The 26,093-nt window shown below is 46.6% G+C and overlaps 1 protein-coding gene across 2 annotated transcripts in view; it reads left to right on the top strand.

Annotated features, from left to right (window-relative positions):
• LOC147459081 (cyclin-dependent kinase G-2-like) overlaps positions 1–26,093 on the top strand; it is a 45,460-nt gene that overhangs the window by 17,168 nt on the left and 2,199 nt on the right. The window contains exons 4-6 of one of the 2 annotated variants that reach the window (XM_086510424.1): positions 1,021–1,109; positions 1,198–1,312; positions 1,380–1,486. In XM_086510424.1, coding sequence (XP_086366550.1) covers positions 1,021–1,109; positions 1,198–1,312; positions 1,380–1,486 — 311 coding nt within the window. The remainder of the gene's footprint in view (positions 1–1,020; positions 1,110–1,197; positions 1,313–1,379; positions 1,487–26,093) is intronic. The other variant, XM_086510425.1, reaches the window with a different exon arrangement.

Genomic DNA, 26,093 nt, shown 5'->3' with positions numbered 1-26,093 from the left:
AAAGCAAGCACTCCATAGCTCTTAACCTGTGACAGAGACTTGCAAAATGAGCCTCCCAACTATAAATCACGTTTTTGCCTTCTCTATAAGTAGCAAACTGGCCTCAGAGTGCCAAGTGTCACTCATTTGTGCATTTTCCCGCTTTAGACCCTCGGGTCTAAAAATATCTCACCTGCAGCCTCTGTTGACTTGGCCACAGAGTAACAAAATGATCCCCATGTCAAACTGCACGTAATGACGCGAAGACATTTTCAGGTCCCAAAATAGCAGTTCCCTAAATTTTAGGAGATGCTGCCATTGTATCTTTCTAGGTCATCCGACCCTCTTTGTACACTGCGGCCACATCCAGAACTGAAATGTAGCCTCTGTAGCAAAGGATTCCACTTTGGCTAGTCAATGACCCCACTTGGCTAACCATAGTCCTTGTCCAACCTTAGTGCTCTCTTGCCCTCAGGCCTGGACTCCCTCTGTACAGTTCCACACTAGCTATGCAATGCAGGGCAGTTAGATTTCCCGAGGGGTGTTTCCAAAAAGTGAAAGTAAATAGATAATAAGAAAGAAATCAACAAAAAGGATAGATAGTAGTCACACGCTGGTGACAGTGCCCCTCATTTTGGCATGTTGTAGAGCATTGTGCAGAGCCTTGTAATCTCTTGTGAATTGCAAAGGTTGCCCTCGTAGAGCATTGTGTAGAGCCTTGTTATCTCTTGCGATTGCAAAGGTTGCCCTCATAGGGCTTGTCCGCTCTTCCCCCTCTCTCTCTCTCTCTCTCTCTCTCTCTCTCTCTCTCTCTCTCCCCCCCCGTTCCCTCGTCACCACTTATTTGAAGTTGTGGCTTCTTTAGGCCTTCACTTTTGTTACCGAATAAACAACACAAACTTTCTTTGTTTATAGTTGGTGCATTCTATTGAATCATTTCTTTTCTCGTTTACTGATTACAGCCGTATGCTTGAAGTCGATTTGAAATTTCTGCTATTGCAATTCGGCTATGTAGTTGAGCAATGGTTCTTCTCTGTGCAGATCTTTAAAGTTTTGGGGACCCCCAACGAGACAATCTGGCCTGATTTTTCAAAATTACCTGGTGTTAAAGTTAACTATGTAAAGCAGCCGTAAGTACTATATACCTTTATGAAGTTCTTTTCTTTTTTCCTTCTTCTAGCTTAATCTAAGTAGTAATTACCATAACTTCTGTTTTAGCAGCTTCAACAAATTGAGAGAGAAGTTTCCACCTACGGCATTTGCAGGAAGGCCACCTTTGTCTGAAAAAGGCTTTAATTTGCTGAACAGGCTTCTACTGTACGATCCCAAAAAGGTTGGTGTGTTTTCTGTACTGCCTTTATGATATGCTTTAAAGAGTCTAAAGATTGAACGTTATGCAGCGAATAACTGCTGAAGAAGCATTACAGCATGAATGGTTCAAGGAGGTTCCACTTCCTAAGATGAAGGAGCTGATGCCAACTTATCCAGCTAGAAGTGAGCATGAAAGGTAAGAGAGGCTTGTCAAAATGTAAATCTGTTGTGAGTTTTATTTTTAGTTTTATTTTATTTAGAGAGAGAAAGAGAAGGAAAAAAAGAAAGAAGGAAAGCTTTATTAATGTCTTCTAGAGGCTGAAGTTGTCCTATGAGACAAAATCATATACATGTGTGTATCCTCTGGATATCCAAAATAGGAAAAAAGTGTTCAAAAAAAATGATACAAACTACTAGAGGTGGCTACGATAATCTCATCAGAGGCAGAGTGAGTACATGTGCATGTATAAGGAGGGGATGGAGCTTTATTTCTAGTGGATGTGAAAAAACTATATACTTAGGGAGTAAAACCATGATATGCAAAACTAGCTCCATCCCGCGCCAAACTAGGGGTGTAGTATATAATGCATAGGTGGATAAGGTAAGAAAAGTCCGTGTAGTATAGCAGCAGGGTCGGAGAGTGCTTGTTGCATCTCTCTTTGTCTGCCCTTCTCATGCTATGTCCAAATCCGGTGAATCTCTCTGGTGTGTGTGTGTGTGTGTGTGTGTGTGTGTGTGTGTGTGTGTGTGTGTGTGTGTGTGTGTGTGTGTGTGTGTGTGAGAGAGAGAGAGAGAGAGAGAGAGAGAGAGAGAGAGAGAGAGAGAGAGAGAGAGAGAGAGAGAGAGAGAGAGAGAGAGAGAAATGAAATGTTATATTAACGTCTTCAAAAGGCCATAATGACCTATGAGACGTGAAAGTTACAAAGTGGTGGATCTGATACAAAGTCAGAGTAACAAAATAACCTAACAACAGTACAAAACAAAGATATATACTATGGGGTCCTAAGTTGGTCGATGTGAGTCGAGCAAAAAACTAAGCAGAAAAATGGGCGGCTTGTTGGGATAGCTGAATCACAAGAGATCTAGCATCGGTCGTTGGCGAATCTCATCAATTTCCTCCATGGTTAGTAGTCTGACCGGGCGTCGTGCATGCCTGACCAGCGTGCTCCGAATTTTCTGTTGTAGCCTCTGTCGATGCTGTGTAGTTCTTCGCAGTCGTGGGCGCCTGGATTTCCCCAGTTCAATTGCTCGGTCAATCAGTGTGCCTCTCGTGTGAGACGAGGGGGAGCTCTGCTGTGGGAGTGGCTCTTGCGGCTGTCCCGTGTTTGCTCTGAAGAAGTCTGTGATCCGTCTTTGAGACTAGCTAGCCTCGCCATTCATCAGGCTATCTCTGTGTCTGTGCAGCTCGAGCAAGAACAAACCCAGACATCTCTGATCTTCGTATCCCATGACTCTTGAGAGTGGTCCAAAACCCTCTCTGAACAAGCAATGGAAGCGGCCTCGTATCTCGTAGTAGACGGGGCAACAACATGTATAGTGTAGCTCTGTCTCAGGTTCCATGTTACACAAGGGGCATGTCCTGTCTCTGTTGGTACTCCGCTGTATCTCCCAGTCTCAATCCGCAACTGGTGAGAAGATGTGCGTAACTGGCCAATAGCACATCGTATCCCATGAGACAAGTGGGTATCCATGTATCTGGGTCTCGCCACAATATCATCTTCCGTAAGCTGGAGAAGGTGGTCCTGTAGAAAGCCATCTTCGTGCCCAATTCCTGTGCTGGTTATATCCATGTCCTCCTGGTGTCTAGCCGGGTCAGGTCTTGGCGGATGAGCTTGGTGATCTCTGACTGTGTAAGAGTGAGAGATGGTGCATCCAATGAGTAATGGAATGGTGGCAGCCTGTCTATGCTGAACCCATGTGCCTGAAACCATGATGTCATCTCCCCATACGAGCATGTTGTATCTCCTTGTATGGCTAACTGTCGAGAGGATTCAAGTGCTATGCGAGCATATCTGTCTCTAGGAAGTGCCCATGTGCGGTTTATGAAGGAGACTGATCTGGTGAGCGCCTCCACCACAAGTGGGGGGGTCGCTAGCTCTGCTCGGATAATGGCCCGTGGTACTGATGCCTTGGCTCTAATGAGCCGCGAGATCATAGAGACGAGAGGTTTCTCCATGTTCCCCCATCCGTCTGAGCGACGCGGCCTCCCGTGGTGATCCAGTGAAGGTCCCCATATCTCGGTTCCATAGAGCAATGCTGAAGCCACCAAGGTGTCAAAGAGCCAGAGCTTCGTCCGGGGCTCCTGAAACTGAACCTGCGAACACATCCTCTCCAATCTACCCAATGCTGCGTGGGCTTTAGTAAGTCTGGTCTCTGCAGCTCTTCTGAGTGAGAATGCAGGTCCGCTAAAAACCACTCCAAGGTAAGTGTAAGCGTCTGTGTACTCCACAGTCACCTGGCCGTATGTGAATGTAGGTGCTGACCTCCTGATCCACTGTGGGGTGGTATTAAACACCATAACCTTGGTTTTACCCAGGTTGACAGACAAACCACTTTCGTGGGCAAACGTATGCAAAGCATCAAATTGACGTTGCATTCCCTCTAGGGATTCGGAGATCAACACTATATCATCAGCATATAACAAAAGTGGAATCCATGTCCCTGCCAACTGAGCACCTTTATCCCCATCGCTGTCAATGTAGTCAGAAACCTCATCCACATACATACCGAAAAGAGTAGGAGAGAGCGGGCAGCCCTGCTTCACCCCAATAGTGGAGTGAACCGGTGTAGAAAGTCCCTCCGGGGTGCGTACATGCCCTACTACTGATCTGTACAATGCCATGATCCCCCGAATGAGTTCTGTGGGTACTCCCATTTCCTGTAATCTGCGCATAAGTCTAGCTCTGGGTACCGTGTCGAAAGCTTTGGGGAAGTCCACAAAGCTACAATAGATCCGTCTCCCATGAGATCTGCCTTCTTCGATGATGGCCCTGAGTGTTAGGATATGGTCAAGAGTAGAGAAGCCTCTCCTGAATCCTGCCTGCCCAGTTGCACGTATTCCTTCCCTCTCTGCCCATCTACTCAGCTGTTGCTCCAGAATGGATGCATACAACCGTGCCAGTGTGTGCCCAATCATAATAGTGCGATAATTCCCAGGCTCCTTGGGGTCTCCTGATTTGAAGATAGGTACGATCGTAGATAGGCTCCAAGTGTCCGGTAGGCTCTCACACATGGCCCGGTTAAACATAACTGCTAGAAGCTCTGCTAGTAGGTCTTTGGCATGCATGAAATGCTCAACGACTAGGCCATCATGATCATATGCTCTCCCAGTCTTCATCCTGTCAATAGCTTTCTTCACCATCTCAGCGGTGAAAAAGACACATGCGTGTGGGCATGGATCGGGGGGGTTGGGGAGGGGCGGCTGTCCAGGTACTGTGTACAAAGATGATGCGTACTGCCCCCAGGTCTCTGTGGAGGAAATAACAGGGGGGGGGAGGGGGGGGACTGCTCATGAAAGAACCGCCACGCCTCACGCGAGTCCTGACTCAAGAATAGTTGATATAGATCCTGCTCGAGTCGAGCCAAAAAAGCCCTCTTCTTCCACCGCACCAGGCGTCGGAAGTCAATTTGTGACTGTCTGTGAGTGACGTCCCCCAACAGCACCTCCCTCTGAAGTCTGGCTCTAGTTTGGCGGCACTCCTCATCGTACCAGCTGTTCTGAGGCATGCTCCCTGATCGGCGGCTCTGCTCAGGCTGGGTGTGTGGGTATGCTTCTGCTGCTGCCTCATGTAATGTCTGTGTCAGTATAGTAGTTAGCTCCTCCAGAGGTCGCCCTGGGTCCTCAGTGCATAGGCGTCTGTAGATTCCGTCCATGTATACAAAATCCGTCTCCCGCGTGAATGTGTAGCGAGTAGGGGCTGCTACTCGTGGCCTGTGTGCTACACTGAAATGGAAGGAGAAGGTCATCGACACTAGAGCATGATCCACTGCCACCCCGACTGGTCTGGGCTCAACTGTGAGATCCTGGATACTAGAGATGAGATTCGGCTGTGCCATGACATAGTCCACTGTGCTGGCTCCATATCTTTGTGGGAAGCATGTAAAACCTCCCGCAGCAGGAAATCTCTGTAGGCCGTTCAAGATGGCCAATCCATGTGCAGTGCCCATGTCTATCAGGTGTCGCCCATACTCAGTATATTCCACATCGTGTGATAGTTTGGAAAGGCCCGTCTCTACAACATCTAGCTCTATTAGCATCTCCTCTGAAGTATCATAAAACACTGCCTGGTGATGGGCAGTCCTAGCATTGAAGTCCCCTAGGATGATAATGTTACCGTCCCTAGAGAACTCCCATATGTCATCATCTAAAATAGAGAAAGGGGACTGTCCTCTGGGTGATGCATAAACTGATGTACTCGGGGGAAAGTAGCAAATAGCTAGATATGGGTATCTGCCTGTCTCTGCTTTCAGTCTCACCCACATGTACCTAGCCTGCTCGTCCCTGCAGGCTATATGTATCAATGGCTGCAGATCCTCTCTAAATAACACTGCCACTCCCCCCGAGCCCCGCCCTCTGTGCTCTGAGCGTGTCTCCTGTCTGTAGGCTGTCTCCCACCTGTATCCACTGATGTGAGGCATGGATTGCCCAGGGGCCTGGTGTGTCTCAGAGTAAAAGATGATGTCTCTTCCAGTAAAGCTATCCTCAAAGGCACCCACATCAAGACGCATAGATCCATTGCAGTTCCAGGCAGCTACTTTGAGTGTGGTCCCATAAGTCTCGCACCGTCATGTGGAGCGTTGCTCTAGTATTACCACTTTTCCGTCTCGGTAAAAAGCGATCTTGCCTTTTTCCCTTGCCGCTCTAATCTCCGACATTACTTCCTGCATATGAGCGATCTGCGAGAGGGTGAGATCATCCCCGAGAAAGATGCCAGTCTCTTTAAGAGTTGGTCTTTTCTTCAAGAATGACTTCTTTGCTTCCATGGAGGGAAAACGGAGGATGAGTGCTCTTTCTTTTGAGGTTTCTCCACTGCTTCCATTTTTCTTTATGTTGCCCACTCTCCATGCCTTTGTGTGCGTCAGCTCATGAATCCCCATCAAGGCTGTGAGTTCTTTTACTTCTTCGTCCACATTGCCTTTTGTCTTTAAGACCGCAAATTCTCACATGTAAAGCACGCGCCCTTCTCCTCCTCTAGTGTCTGATTAATGATGATGTTGGGTGTGGGCATGGGCGTTATCTCCTTGCCTTTCCCTTTCTTGGCCACCTTGATCCATTTCTCGGCTTCATCCGCCTTCTGTTGAGTTTTGGTAAGAACATCCACCCAAGAAGTTGTCATTTCTTTGTGCTGCTCTTCTCCCTCTTTGATGGCCCGTACTTGCTCCTTGATCGTGTTGATTTCTTCGATTACTGAGGGTTGCAGTTCGCCCTCTTCCAGTGTGTTTCTTGATCGTGCTTCGGCGAGCTCTTACTTGAGTGACCCGATCTCTTCCTCTTGGGTCGTCACTCGGTCTTCCAGCGTGCTTATCTTGCTCTCTTGGATCAGCACGCGTCCTTCGAGCATGTTTATTGTGCCCCAGAGGTTGCGGTTCATCTTGGTAATGATCTCCGTCATTTCCTCTTTGCATTTTGAATGGCATCCTCCAGGGGGTCGGCTTTATCGTTCATCTTCCTCATGCTTGATCGCCGTCCGCAAGGGAGTTAGATGTACGTGTGCACCCACCCTAGCAGCGGGCGCGGCGGTTGGGCGAGTGGGGGAGCCGGCCGCAAGGGAGTCACTAGATGTATGTGTGCACCCACACTAGCGGCGGGCGCGGCGAGTGGTGGAGCGCGAGGCGGTATGGCCAGGGAGGGGCAGCGATAGTTACCTATCTGATTGCGGGCATGGAAAATTGCTTAAAAAAATGAACTAGTCGTCTCAAAAACAAAAGTGAAAAGGGGGGGGGGGGAGGGGGCGATGATTAGGTGCCCTCAATATGCTCAACTGTGTGTGTGTGTGTGCGTGTGTGTGTCGAAAACAAAAGTGAGGGGGGGGGGGGGGGGGGGGGGGGGGGGGAAGGGGGTGTAAGGTATGGTAGAGAGAGTGAGGGAGTGGGGGCAGGGGGTTTTTTATTAAAAAAAAAAAAAAAAAAAAGAAGACTTCCTATGCGTAGAAGAAAAAAGGGGGGGGGGGGGGGGCTGCGGGACATCCTACTCGTAGAGAGAGAGAGAGCCTCGAGTGTGTGTTGCAATTCCTCCTCGCTAAATGTGTGACCTGGATGGCCCCCCGAGCCTTGACTGTGTGTCGCAAGCCCTCCTCGCTAAATGTGTGACCTGGATGGCCGCTGTCATCTACTTCTGGCCTTCCGCAACTTCCATGCTGACACCGGACGTACACAATAGCCTTCTGCAATTTTGTGGCCGCTTGAGCCATGACTACAATAATATATATACACTATATATTTTGATGTTAACTCGGTCCATGATGATGAAATACAACGAGAGGATGTGCATGATGGAGCCTTTGTCAATGAGGAGTGGGGAGGTTGGCCCCAGTTCACTCCGGTGTAGGCGATGAATAGAGAGAGTAGCACAATGTAGACGTGCAAAAACTCTCTCGATAAATTGAACTTAGAATGAGTGAATACAAGTATGAATTTATAGTTTTACTGGGTGCTTATGTCATGGGATATGTCATCAGGGATCACATCATCACGTAGGTCATTTGTCCTAGGTGTAAAGCATCACATGCAATCACATGGGTATTGTCAAAGAGGCACCTAGTAGACTAGAGTGTGGCACACACCCCAACAACCCTCCCCATGTGTGTCAAATGTAGCACCTAAATACAAAGTATCCCCCCTAGAGAATTTAACAGTAGAGTGTAGGAATCAAATGTCTCTCCTAGAGAATTTAACAGTAGTAGTAGACTAAAATGTATGCCTACCCTTGAAGAATGTGTGCCAATCAAGGTGTGCAGGCTTAGTGTGTGCCTCCGGTGTTGGAAGGCCAAATATTGCCTGCTATTAAAGCCTTAAAACATTTTTGTCGTCGTTGTCGATGTTGACTTCAATGTGTATTTTGTTGTCGATATTTGTTGTGATCGATCTTCGTGTTGGATGCTTTTCTTCCCTTCAAAGTTTGTCATCAAAGTGGATATAGATGGTAAGGTAGCATGCATATCAAACTTTGTGCAAAGAATGTCATTAATAGGTCGTACCCGTAGTAGGGTAGTGTCTAATCCTTTTACAATCGTCATCTTCACGTAGCCAACTTTGATTATGCTTTGTATATATGCAAATATGAATGGAAGGAGTTTGTACAAATTGCAGAAACAAGTTGTGCAAATGCATGGTTTGGAGCTACTTGGGTAATCTTGGTTGAAAAACATGCATTACTTTGTTTTTGGGTCTTGTGGAGACTTGACTGTGGGAACAAGCTCTTGGTAGGTCAGGACTATGGCGGTAGCTTGAGATTCAAAGGCCTGTGGGACACTCCCTCTTGAGAGATACGGCTTAACTACATTGTCGTGGGAACAGTAGCTTGGAGACTTGAGTTGCTTAATACTTCCTTGAAAGACGGTGGATTCCAGGGCAACGTGAAAGGCAGTGCAAAAGCGGCTCTTGAAGCGTCACAAGGGTCAGAAAAGGCAAACAAAGGCAAGGACTTAGCCGAAACGTTTGGAGTGCAGGCTAAGAAACAGAAAAGGAAGCCTTTTGTGTGCAAGTCGTTTGAGGAAAAGAAAGTTCTAATGGTTGAGAATAAATGTTTCATATGCGAGCAGCCTCATCACTGTGCTACAGATTACCCACAAAGAAGACGACCAGCTGATTCGATTGAGTAAAGAGTACAGGAAAGGCAAGAAGCCCAAACCCACGGTAGGTTTAGTGCCAAACATGCTGGCCCGTGGGTGATAGGCCAAACTCAGATGCCAGTGAGCTATGCAGAGCATGGGGTAAAGTCATAGACCAAACAACACTTATCTTCTTTGATCTAGGTGCTAAAGCAAACTTTCTCTCACCAGAGTTGTCCATCAAGCTGGGCATCAGAGTTGAAGAGATGGGGTACACAACAGAGGCAGGGTTGGCATGTTACGCCTATCATTGGAAAGCTGCGTTTGCATATTTAGTCATATGTGGACATAGAGGAATTTTATATCATGCCATTGGAAGGGGTGTGATGTGTTGTTCGGAATCCCGTGGATGTTCTGTATGCATGGAGTGATGGATGTCTTCAACAAGAAGATCACTTTTCAACATAGGGGCAAAACCCATGTAAAGCTTAAAGGGGAGTCTGCCCCTATTGGCTTTGCTTCGGCTATCACTTCTGTAATCACGGATCATCTTTTTGCATACTTGATTTTTGCACGTGATGTTTCAGATAATTGTCAGTCAAATTTACCTGTCTTAGATAAAGAAAGGTCCGCATTTTTGAGAGTTTAGTGACCGTTTCTCTGATTCATTACCGTTTCGGTTGCCGCCGGAGAGGCGTGAGGATCATGCGATAGATTTTGTGCCAGGTTGTAGCCCACCAAATAGGCCTCTCTATAGGGTTAGTGCGGCTGAACAGAAAGATTATGGGCCATGTAGAGGAGTTGTTAGCGAAAGGACTGATTCAACTTAGCTTTTGCTCCGAATGCTTCTAGTGCAGAAGAAGGATGACTCTTGGCGCATGTGTATTGATTACAGTGCGTTAAATAAGAATACCATCAAAAACAGGTTTCCTATTTCAAGGATTGATGATATTCTTGATTGACTAGAAGGTGCTGCAATATTCAGCAGAGGCTTGTTTGAAAACATGGGCACTACGCTCAAGTTTTCATCCTCATTTTATCAACAAACTGATGGACAGTCAGAAGAGGCTAATTCTATTGTCTTAGATCTGTTGAAATGCTATGTGTCAGATAATAAGGGCAAGTGGGAAGAATATCTACTCATTCTTGAGTATGCATATAACAATATGGTGCATTCGTCAACAGTCAAAGCACCTTTTGAGATTGTTGAGGGTGGCAAAAAGGTTCTTCCCATTTTGCACATGAAGGACAATATTTTTGAAGTAGATCGATATGTTGAGAACATGGATGAAATGTATAAGAAGATCAAGTTTTTCTTGGAGAAGACTCAGGCAAAACAGAAAATGGTTGTTGATCGTCACCGTCGTGAATTGTTGTTTTCACCTGGTGATTGGGTATCTTTATGGTTTGAAAAGGCAAGGTTAAAGAAGATGAAGGGCAAGGAAAGGTTGTTTCCGAAGCTTATTATGCGTTACTATGCGCCTTTTCAAGTACTTGAGAAGATCAGTGATGTTGCTTGTAGGCTGAAATTGTCTGATGCGTTTCATGTGAGTCTTCTAAGACCCTTTGTGGGAGATGTGCCAAAAGATATGCTAGATGAGGATCAACCAGAAGTTGAGGAACTTGATGAGATCTTGGTACCTGAGCGAGTTTTGGCACATAAGGAAAGAAAAGTTAAGGGAAAAGTTGCACGACAATATTTGGTCAAGTTCAGGAACTATCCACCTATGGATATGGAAGAGTGTGAACTGCTAGAGTCAGCGAATGTACTGCAGCTTTACCTTGAGGCCTTTGGGTTACAACCTACGTATGCCCCAATTCAATGTGTGAAAGAGGGGTAATAATGGAGCTAGCACATCAAATGTACATATGGATTCAGTGCAATAGAAGAGGACACTGCTCTACAAATGTTAATCATTAAGTCATTTTGTATCTATGTTTCATGACCTTTCCTGTAGATACATGTGATGATAAAAGGGCACTAAATCATCTATGGCATGTATATCTGGCATGCAATTGAGGACGTTTGCGATTTCAAGAGGGGGGTATGTCACAAGGCTGTGGCAACCACTAACCTTAGTTATTGGTTGGTTTCTTTCCCTTGATTTTTATTTAATTTTTGGGACCCTCTTTTTGAAGTCACAAATGGTCAACATTGTGTGGCCAGTGTGAAATGGCTGATGGCCAAGAGTTTCACCCGTGGTCGTGAAGGGCAGGTCGCCACAAGATAGTTGGGTCAATGGAATCCGAGTAGTAAAAGGGTGTCTAGGCTCAGTTCAAAGTCATTTGGGCCCCTCGCTACACTTTATAAGTTGGTGGGCACTAGGAATTAACTCAAAAGAGGCAAATTGGACACATGGCGGCTCCAGGTGCACTTGCCAGGCTCATCTTAAGAGGGGGCGTCCAATTTGAGAAGGGAGGCTGGTTTTCCTTGATTGTGAGTGGGATGGAGTCGGTGAACACGGGGCCCAATTGGCAGCTGGAGTAGAGAGAAGCTGAGGATGCGGCTGGGAGCAGCAGCGAGCTCAAGCTTGAGTAGAATGGCAAGACCTTTGCAAGCTATGGTGGGGCTTTAACTATGCAAAGATGGCAAGTATGAACATCACCAATTTCTACGCGTCCAGCTACTACGGTATTGGAGTTGGTTCACCCCGACCTTTGTGGATCTATGCAAACTCTATCCTCGGGTAGAGCTCTTTACTTCATGTTGGTGGTGGATGATTTCAGCCTCTTTACTTTGGTATATTTTCTACAGCGCAAGTGAGAGGTATTTGATCTTTTCAAGAATTGGCGTGCTCTTGTGGAGGAGAGCAATGAAGTGTTGAAGACAATTCGAGGTGGGGAGTTTACCTCCAAAGCATTCATTCAGCTTTGTGCGGACCATGGCATCAACTGGGAGCTTGCGAATACTGGATCGCTCTCAAAGAATAGAGTTGTGGATAGTGGTTGAGATGGCAGGGACTATGCTTGAGCATCGAGATTTACTAAAGTCTTTGTGGATGGAGGCACTTGTGATGGCAGTTCACACACTATAAACCGATCTTCGACCTCTTCAGTTCTAGGGAAGACTCCCTTCGAGGCTTACTTTGGTAGAAAGCCCGATGCCTCTCATTTTTGGGAGCGATGCACGTGTCCATGTACCGAAGAGCAAAGGGGGAAGTTTGATCCTAAGTCTAACGAAATGTTATTTGTTGGCTACAATAGTCTTTCTAAGGGATATCGACTCTATGGTCCAGTGAAGAAGAATGTTGTACTGAGCTGCGATGTAGTCTTCGACGAGCATATTCTTTCAGAGGGGGCTTTGCTCCTAAGTCTTCCACGACAACCTCAGTTTGCCAATACTTGGAGATCTCGATGATGATGTGCCTTGTCACGTGCGCACTTCACTTGCGCTACGTGGGCATGCTATTGCTATAGTCTAGCATGAGTCTTAGCTTAGGACCTATCTTGGCACCATTGTGAGCCTCTGGCAGGACGTACATGCCGAGACCGGTCATAGTTTCAAACTCTCTCTTGCACAAAACAACATTTCAGCATATAGGTGTTTTGCTGCATGAACCACCTCTTAGCATCTCATTTATTAATAAGTGATTTTCAGCCTAGTTATTCCTTGGTCGTGGGGGCTGATTTAAGACTGCTCCACCCAGCCTTATGCACCTATAAAGGGGGCCCTTTGGGTGCTAGAGACAACAGAAAACACAGGGGATGCAGTAGCACCAAGCAGTACCCGTAGGTACCAGATCTCCAACGTTTAATCAACGTTTTCAGCCCTTGAGCATCAGCGTTTTCAGCCCATGATCGCCTCAGCATTCAACCCTTAGCCTCGTCATGGTTGCAGATACGAGCCATCGTCGTCGATAGCATTTTCAGCATTTAGCCATAGCCTCATCGTCGTCGACGTCATCATCATCTTCGTCGTTGACAGAGTACCCCAGCATGTAGCTCCCCTTGTGTTCGGCTAGGCTCCTGCCTAGCTCAGCATAGGTGTCACGTGCACATTCAACCCTATGTGTACGTGGGACAAGCTACTTCATGACATGGGTTCAGTTCAGTTCAGTCAGCTTAGGAATAGGAAGTGATCTGGCACTTTTGTGAGTTTGTTCGCAGACCGTGCATGTCCAAACACTTAGATTAGATGCATATCCTCTGGTTGCCACAACTTGATCATCAGATTTCAGTCAGAACCCATCAAGAGTATTTTTACAGTGCATAGACCTATTTTCCCTATTTTAGCCAATTTTCGCTTATTATTTTTAAGTGACTTTTGTTGGGAAACTGGGTAGGGCAATTTTGATAAGCAAGTACATAAGAAACCTAGCGCTAGCACAATCTGGCAGAAGATGCAGCAGGAACATAGAGTTCGACAGTGCACCTTCTTAGCAAGACCCCCGGCAGAAGACATAGCGTTTTTAGCCATCCAGAAGGCCTAGCGTTTTCAGCATTTGCAGAACAGCCAACGTTTTGAAGTTGTGGATAGTCGTCGACATCGTCGGCAAGTCCAAGCATTGTAGCGATTTGTGCAATTAATAGTAGACCACGCTTGCCATAGAGAGTGGGGCCTTCGGAGCAGGGTTTTGACAACATTCTGGTGTCGTATTCTTCTCTCTCTAACTCTCAATCTTGGGACCTTCATTCACAGTGTTTATCCACTTTGTTTGTGTCCATTGCACTCTCTCATTAAAGGAACGGAAGGCTCCGTAAGTAAAAGGAACCTTGAGCACAGTTCGGAGCACTCATCTTGAGCAAAATTCAACATTCACTTCCGCTATCAGAGCTTTGGCAGTGTTCTGTATCACTCAAGGAAAGAACCACAAGAACCACATAATTTTTTTTTTGCTTGTTGCGGTCGCACGTAACCCAAGTCCTCTTAGACGTGTCGATTCCTAATCGTGTTTTTGAAGAGTGACAGGAAACCCAAGAAAGAAGGGCTTGTCCAGCCTCCCCTTGTTTCTCTTTTCACTCATTGAGAGTGGTCTGTGCACTTAGCGGCGGGCCAATCGATGTGAGGTGGGAAAAGGCAACCTTGGTGTGAGCGCAAGGCCGTCAAGGGGTGTGCCCGCAGGAAAGAGGAGCTTGGATAAGAGAAGATCCTTCTCTAACACAGATTGCAAGCTAAAGAAGAACCTCAAGAACCTCACGACTCTAGAACCTTAAGAACCTCAAGACTCCCGAACCTCAAGAACCTCAAGAACCCAAGAACCCAAGACCCACAAGAATCCAAGTTCCTCTTGAACTTAAGAACCCAAGACTTCAGTGGATGGTCATCACCCGAAGCGGAATGGATACTTCGCATGGGAGTGGCGAAGAAGAGTTTTCCCCAACAGGAGGTTTTTTCGACCCTCCCCCTTCACCATCTACACCAAGGATTGCACCAACTCCTATGGAGGGTTTGGTGAAGACGATGATGGACAAGAGGATACAACAAGAAGCGCAACGCGCCACCTTGGTGTAAGGTGCAGCGGAATGAATGTTTGAACTTTGCTCAAGATGAGTGCTCCGAACTGTGCTGAAGGTTCCTTTTGTTCTTATGGAAGGTAGAGCCTTCCGTTCTTAATGAGAGATTGCTATGATCACAAACAAAGTGAATGGACACTGTGTGTGCAAGTGTATGAGACTAAGAGATAGAGAGAGAAGAGAAATACGACACCAGAGACGTAAAACCCTCCTCCGAAGGTCCCACTCTCTATGGCGAGAGTGGTCTACTTATGATTGCACAAATCTCTACAATGCTTGGACTTGCCGATGATGTCGATGACGATGAGGACGACGACGAGACGGGCTGAAATCTGGAAACTCTAAGGGCTGAAATCTGCAAATCTTCTATCTGCTGAATTTTGACTCTATGTTGGTGACGATGTCGATGACGACGGTACGACGACGACGGTACGATGACGACGTGTTGGAAACGCAGATGCTGAAATCTGTGTTTTCCGGGCTGAAACTGTAAACCTTGCGGGAAATTGACCGTGCGGCGAGGAACTGCTGCGGGAAGGTGAGATCTGAGAGGTTCGGGACTTGATCTGCGGTGTTTAAAGGCTGAAAACTGAAAACGCTGATGGTTCTTGATGTTCCGTCGCAGTGAATCTGCAAAACGCTGGGGCTGATCTGCGAATCAAAAACGCTAGGGCTGAAAATGGCTATGCTGTCGCCGGATGGCCTGCAACTGCAAAACGCTAGGCCTCTTGTTGAGTCTTCTGTTGCCAGGGATCTGCAAAAGCAAAAACGCTGGCTGATCTGGTCCAAAAACGCTAGGTGGTTGCTGTGAAGCAAAAACGCTAGGGCTTGGGGTTTTGCTGAGAAGTTGCTTGTTGAGCAATGGTGCTTCTGCTGCCTCTTCTCCCAAATCGTGCTAGCTTTGGTTTGCTTATATATTTTCTTAGCAAAATTGCCCTACCTACTTTTGTTGGAAAGTCACTTAAATTAATAAGTGAAAAATGTCAAAAATAGGGAAAATAGGCTAAATGCACTGGAAAAATCCCCTAACTGATTCTAATGGATTCTGATGGGATTATTGATGATCATGCTGTGTGCAACGAGAGGATATGCATCTATGCTAAGTGACTGGGCATGCACGGTCTACGAATAGACTCACAAAAAGTGCCAGATCACTGCTAAATCTAGACTGATTGGACTGACGGAACCCTGATCATGCTGTAGCTTGTCCACGGACACATAGGGTTGGATGTGTCACGTGACATCCCCTCCTTTTCAAAGTGAGGTACTGGTACCGAACTGTATGGCGTTGAGGGAGATCGCCAATAGCATCCGGAATCCTGGAAGGGACTCTTCGCCGGCCCACTCTGATGTGTGGGTCGTGCGGTACTTGAACTTTATAAAGTTCTGCAACGCTTGCTTCTTTGGGCCGCATCGAAAGTGACAAAGTCGTTTGTGGCTCCTTTGATGCTTCAACTTCGTCTGGAGTCATGCTTCTTTCTTCTTCAAGAATCTCCATGATTGAAAATTCCTAAAACCATTTCCAACACAAAACCATGGATATACCTATTCCATGTAAAGCGAGTGGAAAAAATCTTGTCTTCCTCAAAGACTGTGCATGCAATGTAAATGAACAAAGAGACGGAGTGCCAAACCGTTCACCACACACACGCAAACAATGAGATCGAATCTTTTTCTTATGATCTAGAGCAATCAACTGTGGCAATTCACAACGGAAATGCCCATGCTTGGTGCTCATACTTTCATGTGCTCTTTCTACGAATGTGTCATGCCAAGGAAGAGACATGGAATGTGACTTCCTTGAATGCATACTTTTCAGCTTTTCATGAAAAATCCGCATACATTCGTGCTCATCCATGAGAGAAACGTGCTCAACGTACAATATGTCATGCCTAGTAAAAGGGATCACATAAGAGAAGGGGAGTTTCGGAAAAACCTCCTAGTGGGGAAAATTCTTCTTCGCCTCTCTCATGCTCATCACCTCCAAGCGAAGTATCCATTCCGCTTCGAGTGATGACCATTCTGAAGTCGTGGGTTCTTGTGGGTTCTTAAGTTCACGAGGAACTTGGGTTCTTGCGGTTCTTGGTTCTTGGGTTCTTGAGGTTCTTCTTTCGCTTGCAATCCGAGTTTGAGAAGGATCTTCTCTTCACCCGAGTTCTACTCCTTTCTGCGGGCGCACCCCTTGGCGGCCTTGCGCTCACACCAAGGTTGCTTTTTCCCACCTCACGTCGATTGGCTGGCCGCTAAGTGCACGGTCTACTCTCAACGAGTGAAAAGAGACACAAGGGGAGACTGGACAAGCCCTTCTTTCTTGGGATTCCTGTCACTCTTCAAAAACACGATTAGGAATCGACACGCCCAAGTGAACTTGGGTTCGTGCGACCGCAACAAGCAACAAAAATTTCTTGTGATTCTTGTGGTTCTTTCCTTGAGTGATACAGAACACTGCCAAAGCTCTGATACCAATGTTAGGTGCAGCGGAATGAATGTTTGAACTTTGCTCAAGATGAGTGCTCCGAACTGTGCTCAAGGTTCCTTTTGTTCTTATGGAAGGTAGAGCCTTCCGTTCTTAATGAGAGAATGCTATGATCACAAACAAAGTGAATGGACACTGTGCGTGTAAGTGTATGAAACTAAGAGATAGAGAGAGAAGAGAAATACGACACCAGAGACGACGTAAAACCATAGTTACCCGGAACGCGGAACGGGAACGGCAACGGGATCCCCACGGAACAGGGGAACGGCTAGGGGTCCGGAACGGGAACGTCGCGGAACGGGAGGTATAAAAAACACCCAAATAGTGCAATTTTTAGCTCCTTGTGTTTAAATACAAGGAGTATTAGAGTGCTTTCACTCTAATACTCACAAAAAACTCGTTTTGAAGACCATTCAACCTTGCTATGACTAGATGATGAGAGAGAGAGAGAGAGAGAGAGAGAGAGAGAGAGAGAGAGAGAGAGAGAGATGGAGAGGGAGAGATTTGAGAGAGTGGGAGGGAGAGGTAGAGAGCTTGAAGGCTTGAAGCCTTGAGCCTTGAGAGAGTGAGTCTTGAGAGGGAGAGATCTTGAGAGTGAGAGGGAGAGAGCTTGAGCCTTGAGGATTAGCTTGTGAAGAGAAAGGGGGAGGGGGGTGCATTTTATGAGTCCTTGAGACCTTGCACACTTTCAAAAGAAGCCCAAACATTTACTTCAATTTTTTCAATTTTTGCCAAATTTGTTTGTAGTCGTTGGCCGTTCCAGGGGCATTCCGGAACGGTCCGGGGGCGTTTCGGAACGTTCCGGAACGGCCGTTCCGGTTTGCATTGGCCACCCGGAACTTTAGACATTCCGGGACGTTCCGGAACGTTCGGGAAGGGAATTGCCCCCCGGAACGCCGGAACGGGGGCTAGGGGGCGTTCCCCGGTAACTATGCGTAAAACCCTCCTCCGAAGGCCCCACTCTCTATGGCGAGAGCGGTCTACTTATGATTGCACAAATCTCTACAATGCTTGGACTTGCCGACGATGTCGACGACGATGAGGACGACGACGAGACGGGCTGAAATCTGGAAACTCTAAGGGCTGAAATCTGCAAATCTTCTATCTGCTGAATTCTGACTCTATGTCGGTGACGATGTCGATGACGACGGTACGACGACGACGTGTTGGAAACGCAGATGCTGAAATCTGCGTTTTCTGGGCTGAAACTGTAAACCTTGTGGGAATTGACCGTGCGGCGATGAACTGTTGTGGGAAGGTGAGATCTGCGAGGTTCAGGACTTGATTTGCGGTGTCTAAAGGCTGAAAATTGAAAACGCTGATGGTTCTTGATGTTCCGTCGTGGTGAATCTGCAAAACGCTGGGGCTGATCTGCAAATAAAAAACGCTAGGGTTGAAAATGGCTCTGCTGTCGCCGGATGGCCTGCAACTGCAAAACGCTAGGTCTCTTGTTGAGTCTTCTTTCGCCAGGGATCTGCAAAAGCAAAAACGCTGGCTGATCTGGTCCAAAAACGCTAGGTGGTTGCTGTCAAGCAAAAACGCTAGGGCTTGGGGTTCTGCTGAGAAGTTGCCTGTTGAGCAATGGTGCTTCTGCTGCCTCTTCTCCCAAATAGTGCTAGCTTTGGTTTGCTTATATATTTTCTTAGCAAAATTGCCCTACCTACTTTTGTTGGAAAGTCACTTAAATTAATAAGTGAAAAATGTCAAAAATAGGGAAAATAGGCTAAATGCACTGGAAAAATCCCCTAACTGATTCTAATGGATTCTAATGGGATTACTGATGATCATGCTGTGTGCAACCAGAGGATATGCATCTATGCTAAGTGACTGGGCATGCACGGTCTACGAATAGACTCACAAAAAGTGCCAGATCACTGCTAAATCTAGACTGATTGGACTGACTGAACCCTGATCATGCTGTAGCTTGTCCATGGACACATAGGGTTGGATGTGTCACGTGACACTTGGAGCGCGAACGCGAAGAAAGAACAACAGAAAGGAAGGCAGCGATTGATTGTAAGTACCAAGAAAGAATGGCAGCCATAGCTCGTGAACACGAAGAAAGAAGGGCAGCCATAAAGCGTGAACACAAAGAAAGAAGAGCGAATTGGATCGCGAGCGCGAGCAAGCGTGCTTGGCGGCCAAACAGAGAGCCCAACACATGCAAGAGTTGTGCCGACTCTTTTCTAGTGTGCAGGCACAGATTGCAAAGGATCATGAGAAGGAGACTCTCTCAGTCTCGTCTTCTCCAAAGCACGATCCACATGATTTGAATGATAATGATAAACATGATGAATTGGATAATAATGACAAGCATGATGATTTGCATGATCACGATGTGATCTCTCACAAGCATGATGATTTGCAGGAAGATGATGTGATTGTTCACAAGGATGATGGTTTTGTTGATACTTTTTCTAGTGAAGCTAACCTTATTGCAGTTTCGATCAATCACGAAGAACCAATCTTGGCTCTCGAGTCGAGGTCCAAAGAACCCCCTCAAGAAGTTTCAATCCCTCACGAAGAACCAATCTTGGCTCTCGAGCCTAGGTCCAAAGAATTCCCACAGGAAGTATTATGTGTTCGAATGATTAATCAGCACGCATTGTTCGAGTGTTTCATTCGTGATGCTTTCCTGTATTTTAGTCACCGTCCTTATGTGATCCCTTTTCATAGGCATGCCATATTGTACGCTGAACACGATTCACTCATGAATGAGCACGGATGTATGCGGATGATTCATGAAAGGATGAAATGTTTGCACCCAAGGAATTCACATTCCATGTCTCTTCCTTGGCATGACACAGTATCCGAAAGAGCACAAGAAGCATTGAGCATCAAGCATTGGCATTTCCATTGTGATTTGTCACAGTTGATAGATTTAGATCAAGAAGACAAGTTTAGAATCCATCGTTTGCGTGTGTTTGATGAAACGGTATGGCACTCTGTCTATATGTTCATCTACATTGCATGCACAATCTTTAAAGAAGACTAGAATTTTTCCAGTCACTTTACATGGAATAGGTATGTTCATGTTTTTGTGTTGGAAGTGGTTTCAGGAATTTTCATCCTCGGAGATTCTTGAAGAAGGTAGACGCATGACTATAGACGAAGTTGAAGCATTGAAGAAGCCACAGATGACTTTGTGTCGCTTTCGGGGCGGCCCAAAGAAGCAAGCGTTGTAGACCTTTATGAAGTTCAAGTATCGCGCGACCCACACATCAGAGTGGGCCGGCGAAGAGTCCTTTCCAGGATTCCAGACGCTGTTGGCGATCTCCCTCGACACCATATAGTTCGGTACCAGTACCTCACTTTGAAAAAGAGGGGATGTCACGTGCACATCTAACCCTTTGTGTACGTGGACAAGCTACTTCATGACATGGGTTCAATTTAGTTCAGTCAGCTTAGGAATAGGAGCAGACCGTGCATGTCAAGATACTTAAATTAGATGCATATCCTTTGGTTGCACACGGCATGATCATCAGATTTCAGTCAGAACCCATCAAGATCATTTTTACAATGCATAGACCTATTTTCCCTATTTTAGCCAATTTTTACTTATTATTTTTAAGTGACTTTTGTTGGGAAACTGGGTAGGGCAATTTTGATAAGCAAGTACATAAGAAACCTAGCGCTAGCACAATCTAACAGAAGAGGCAGTAGGAACACAGAGTTCGACAATGCACCTTCTCAGCAAGACCCCCGAGCAAGAGACATAGCGTTTTCAGCCATCCAGAAGGCCTAGCGTTTTCAGCATTTGCAGAATAGCGAGCGTTTTGCAGTTGCGGATCAAGCCCGGCAGCAGTACTCAGCAAAGACCTAGCGTTTTTGCATCAAGGACCCAGATCAGCGTTTTGCAGATTCACTGCAACGGAACCACCAGAAGCACCAGCGTTTTCAGTTTTCAGTGCGTCGTTGTTGCATTGTCGTCATCGACATCATCACCGACATAGAGTCAGAATTCAGCAGATAAAGATTTGCAGATTTCAGCCATTAGCATTTTCAGATTTCAGCCCGTCTCGTCGTCGTCCTCATTGTCGTCGACATCGTCGGCAAGTCCAAGCATTGTAGAGATTTGTGCAATCAATAGTAGACCGCTCTGAGCTCTCGCCATAGAGAGTGGGGCCTTTGGAGGAGGGTTTTGACAACATTCTGGTGTCATATTCTTCTCTCTAACTCTCAGTCTTAGTACCTTCATTCATAGTGTTTATCCACTTTGTTTGTGTCCATTGCACTCTCTCACTAAAGGAACGGAAGGCTCTCCCTTCCGTAAGTAAAAGGAACCTTGAGCACAGTTTGGAGCACTCATCTTGAGCAAAGTTTAACATTCACTTCCGTTGCACCTTACAATAAGGATCCTCTTGTACTCGCAGTACACTTCAGTACCTTGTCGTCGTCGCCATAGAACCCCTCAGTACCTCGTCATTGTTGTCATCAACACCTCGTCGTCGACATAGAACCCATCAACACCTCGTCGTCGTCGACACAGAACCTATCAGTACCTTGTCGTCATTGGTATCGTTGTCGACATAGAACCAATACCTCAGGACCCCGGGGCCCATAGTACCCCGCAGTACCCATCAGTACCTGCAGCACCCCTCAGACCCATCAATAACCGCATCAATAACCTGTAGTACCCCTCAATACCCATCAGTACCTCAGCACGCCTCGGTACTCATCAGTACCTTCAATACGCGCAATACCCTTCAATATCTCAGTAGTACCCAACATCAGTACCCATCAGCATCAACATCTCAGCATTTAGTCATTGTATTATTATTGTGCAAGAATAAAGAAAGTACTTGCTTTGGCAACAGAGCAAGGGGGCCCTGGAGGGTTTGGGACCCGACATTCGGTGTCGTCTCTCTCTCTCTCTCTCTCTCTCTCTCGTGTCTCTCTCTTTCATTCAATTCAGTTCAGTTCTTTTAAGTGAAGTAAAGTGTCCCTTGTGTTTGTGCGGAGCACTAGTTCCGAGCTAAATTTTTAAACACTTCTACTACACCTGACATTGGCGCTGCATCTGACTTTGGTGTCAGAGCTCTGTGCGTGCTTCTGCTTCACGAACTCAAAAGAAGAACCAAGAACCACCAAGATCCCAAGCAGAACCAAGAACGCAAAGAACTTAAAAGCCACTCCCACCCTTAGTCCATCGTGCATCGGGCGTGCTCTCGTCATCATCTCCATGTCTTTGAAGGAAGATTGACATCGGATCTACAAAAATCTAGATCTTTAATACCAAGATTTACGTGCCTCCTATGTGGATATGGAAGGACTTGGAGAAAGGATCCCTAACCCTCTTCTGCATTCGCATTCGCATGTAGCGTGCATCTCTTTTGTCGACATGGAACCATTGGAAATACCTCCGAGCACCCTTACATTTTAGCTTCACCTGCAATGTTTTCGTACTTGCTTGCAAGACAGAGTCAGCACGAAGGCTGGTATTCTGCGACAATAGTAAGGCTACCTAGTATCTCGGTTGGTTGGTGCTTACATCGCAGCAGTACCTACCTCCGTAGTATCCACCCGTTTGGAGGAGTTTTCATCGGCTTATGCATCCACAAGCATCAGAAGCATTCAATAGAAAGAATCCAAAGATAGAAGTTTGGCAGTTGTTCCTCACCTCGCACACTTCACTTGCGCTACGTGGACATGCTTCTGCTATAGTCTGGCACGAGTCTTAGCTTAGGACCTAGCCTAGCACCTTTGTGCATGCCTAGGCCGGTCATAGTTGCATACCCTCTCTTGCACAGGACAAGATTTCAGCATATAGGTGTTTTGCCGCGTGAACCACCTCAGCATCTTATTTATTAATAAGTGATTTTCAGCCTAGTTATTCCTTGGTCATGGGGGACTGATTTGGGACAGCTCGACCCAGCCTTGCACCTATAAAGGGGGCCCTTTGGGCGCTAGAGAAAACAGAAGACACAGGGGATGCAGTAGCACCAAGCAGTACCTATAGGACCCAACAGATCTCCAACGTTTTCTCAGCGTTTTTGATCAGCGTTTTCAGCTTTTGAGCATCAGCGTTTTCAGCCAGAACAGCCAGCGTTTTCAGCCGATGATGGCCTTAGCATTCAGCCCTTAGCCTCGTCATGGTTGCAGATACGAGCCATCGACGTCGCTAGCATTTTCAGCATTCAGCCATAGCCTCGTCGTCGTCATTGTGGTCAGTACCTCGTCGTCGTCGTCATCGTCATCGTCATCGTCATCGTCATTGTTGTCAGCATAGAACCCATCAGTACCTTGTCGTCGTTGTCATCGCCGTCGACACAAAACCTATCAGTACCTTGTTGTCGTCGTTATCGTTGTCGACATAGAACCCATCGGTACCTTAGTACCCCGCAGTACCCCTCAATACCCATGAATACCTCAGCACCCCTCAATACCCATCAGTACCCCCGCAGTAACTGCTGTACCCCAATACTTTTAGAACCCTAGTACCTTCAGTACCCGCAGTATCCGTACTAGATCCGAGCTAAATCAAACACTTCCGTTGCACTTGACATGCCTTTTGAGGTCAATGAATTCTCTTCTACAGTTCCTGTCCCTCAAGCTTCGGAGGAGAATGCACCTATTCCAAACGATCTAGATGACAGTGGTTCTCACCATAGTGCAGAGGTAGAGCTACCTCTTTCGGGGCCATTTTAGACAAGTTATCGAAGTGGCTATTGGAGACTTTTTGAGATGTGGCTACTTCGGATTTTCCACTAGATTGGTGCGATGCCGGTACGGCACGATGTTCTTAGCGACTTTGGTTCGCAGAGACAGATAGGACTTTAGTACAGGTGAACTATGCTTTGATGCCTACAGTGATCAAGGATTGAGATCAAAGCTACATGGAACGGGAACGAGGAACGGGAACATGGGGCTCCGGGACGTTTCCGGAACGGGGGGCCCTCCAAGTGGTGGAACGGGAACGGAGGCAAGAATGGTAGCCTTGAGGGAAAGGGAGAGGGAGAGGGAGTGGGAGAGGGAGAGAGAGCCTCAAGGGAGAGGGTGAGGTAGAGAGCTTGAGAGAGAGGGTTTAAAGCCCTTCTTTATATAGGAGAGGATGGAAATACCCCCCCCCCCCCCCCCCCTTAAAAGTTCAAAAGACCTGTCCCAAACTGTCATTTTTTTAAACTTTGACGTTCCGGATTTTTCCATTCAGCGTTCTGGGCCCCGTTCTGGTTATGCCCGGGAAGGGAACGGCGTTCCGTTCCCGTGAGGAGGCGCCGGGCTTGGGAACGAGTTCCAAAAACGTGAGGGCCCCGTTCCGCCTGTTCCCTGTTACTATGACTGAGACCCTTTGTTAGTTGAGGAGGCACTTTCACAACTAGAGTGGAAGTTGGCCATGCAGAACGAGCTTGATTCCATCAAGAAGAACAACACTTTAGAGTTGGTTTTGCGGTTTGCCAAGCGGAAGGTGATTGGTATCAAATGGGTCTACAAGACCAAGTACAAATCTGATGGTTCTTTGGATAACCACGAGGCATGACTCGTTGCCTTGACTTTGACGAGACCTTTGCACCGATTGTGAGGATGGCGACCGTTCGGACAGTTTTTGCCCTTGTTGTGTTTTCTGTGTGGCCCGTTTATGAGATGGATGTCGTCTCGGCTTTTCTCAATGGCGACTTAGAGAAGGTGTATGTGGAGCAACCTCCAGGGTTCTTGGATCCAGATTTCAATGACATGGCTTGCAAGTTGTAGAAGGCTCTAAGCAAGCCTCTCGAGCATGGTACGAGAAGATAGACTCTATCTTCCAACAACACTCCTTTCGTTATTCTTCTGTAGACCCATTTTTGTATTTTTTGAGTCAGGGAGGATTGGTGACTCTTATTATCCTTTATGTGGACGATTTACAGGTAGCCATGTTGAGCACATGTGCAGTACTATGGAGACCTTGGCTAAGAAATTTGAGATGACTGATCTCGGCTTGCTTCACTACTTTCTTGGATTGGAGATATGGGAGATAGAGGGGGGCATCTTTCTCTCTCAGCAATGCTATTTCCAAGAGTTGTTGGAAGCGTTTGGTATGTTCGAGTTTCAATCCAATTCATCTCCTACGGATCCCAACAAGAAGTTGTCACAGTATGACCCCTCAAATGTAGCAGATGCTACAGATTATTAGAAGCTGGTTGGTTCTCTTTTTGGGTCCTCAATACTCGGTTTGATGTGAATTTCTCGGTGGGACTTTGCAGCTCTTTCATGCATATGGAGTAGGCTCTTCGGACTCTGCAGTATTTAAAGCATTAGGCATTTTCTATGCGGCCGGAGGTAAGGACTCCAAGATCATTCTTCGAGGATGGAGTGATTCAAATTGGGGTGGAGATCAGATGGACAACGATTGACTACAGGTTACACCTTCTCTTTTGGCTCATGAGCAGTTTCATGGAGCAGTTTATACAACCTACATTTGCCTTACCATCCACAAAGGCGGAGTACAAGGCTATTTGCAGTGCTACACGTGAGTCAGTGTGGTTACGAAGGATACTTTCGGAGATTGGCTTGCCATAGCAGACAACCACGATCTACTATGAGGAACCCGGTTTTCCAAGCCCGGACCAAGCATATAGAGATACACTACCATTATGTTCATGAAAAGCCCAAGGATGGCTCTATTCGACTAGAGTACATTCGCACGTCCGACAAGCCTGCTGATATCTTCACTAAACCTCTACCACACACAACATTATCCTCTCATGCCAGCTCCCTTGGATTGGTTCCCTGTCCAGGAGCTCAAAGGGGGTATTAGGAGTTTTAGATTCTTGTCTAGTGGTGGCTCTAGTATCTCCCAGGAGCAGATTGGGGAGTGAGGATTGTTTGGTGGCTGTGACCGAGTTATGTACTTTCTCGGCAGTTCATTCCACGGTGTTACCCACCCGGTAGACTGGCATGAGGCGGGACCCCTGTTCCTAGGGTTTTGCGGTGGTGAGAGTCTCAAGTGTTTTACATTTTTTGTGCTAAATGTGGGCAGTATGTCACTTATTAGTGACTTTACACATTTATTAGATTTAGGTCAGTATTTTTCCAGTCATGAGGTCTTATGTAGGTAGGTAGGGCATTTGAGTATGCCTACGGTGCAGTTTGCCACCTCTAGAAATATTACTTGGTATAGCAAAGAA

The sequence above is a fragment of the Adiantum capillus-veneris genome, chromosome 4 (genome assembly GCF_014529385.1).
Source record: "Adiantum capillus-veneris isolate H3 chromosome 4, ASM1452938v2, whole genome shotgun sequence".
Classification (NCBI taxonomy): domain Eukaryota; kingdom Viridiplantae; phylum Streptophyta; class Polypodiopsida; order Polypodiales; family Pteridaceae; genus Adiantum; species Adiantum capillus-veneris.
Note: the sequence above shows the minus strand (reverse complement) of the source record. Positions and strands in the feature narration are given on the sequence as shown.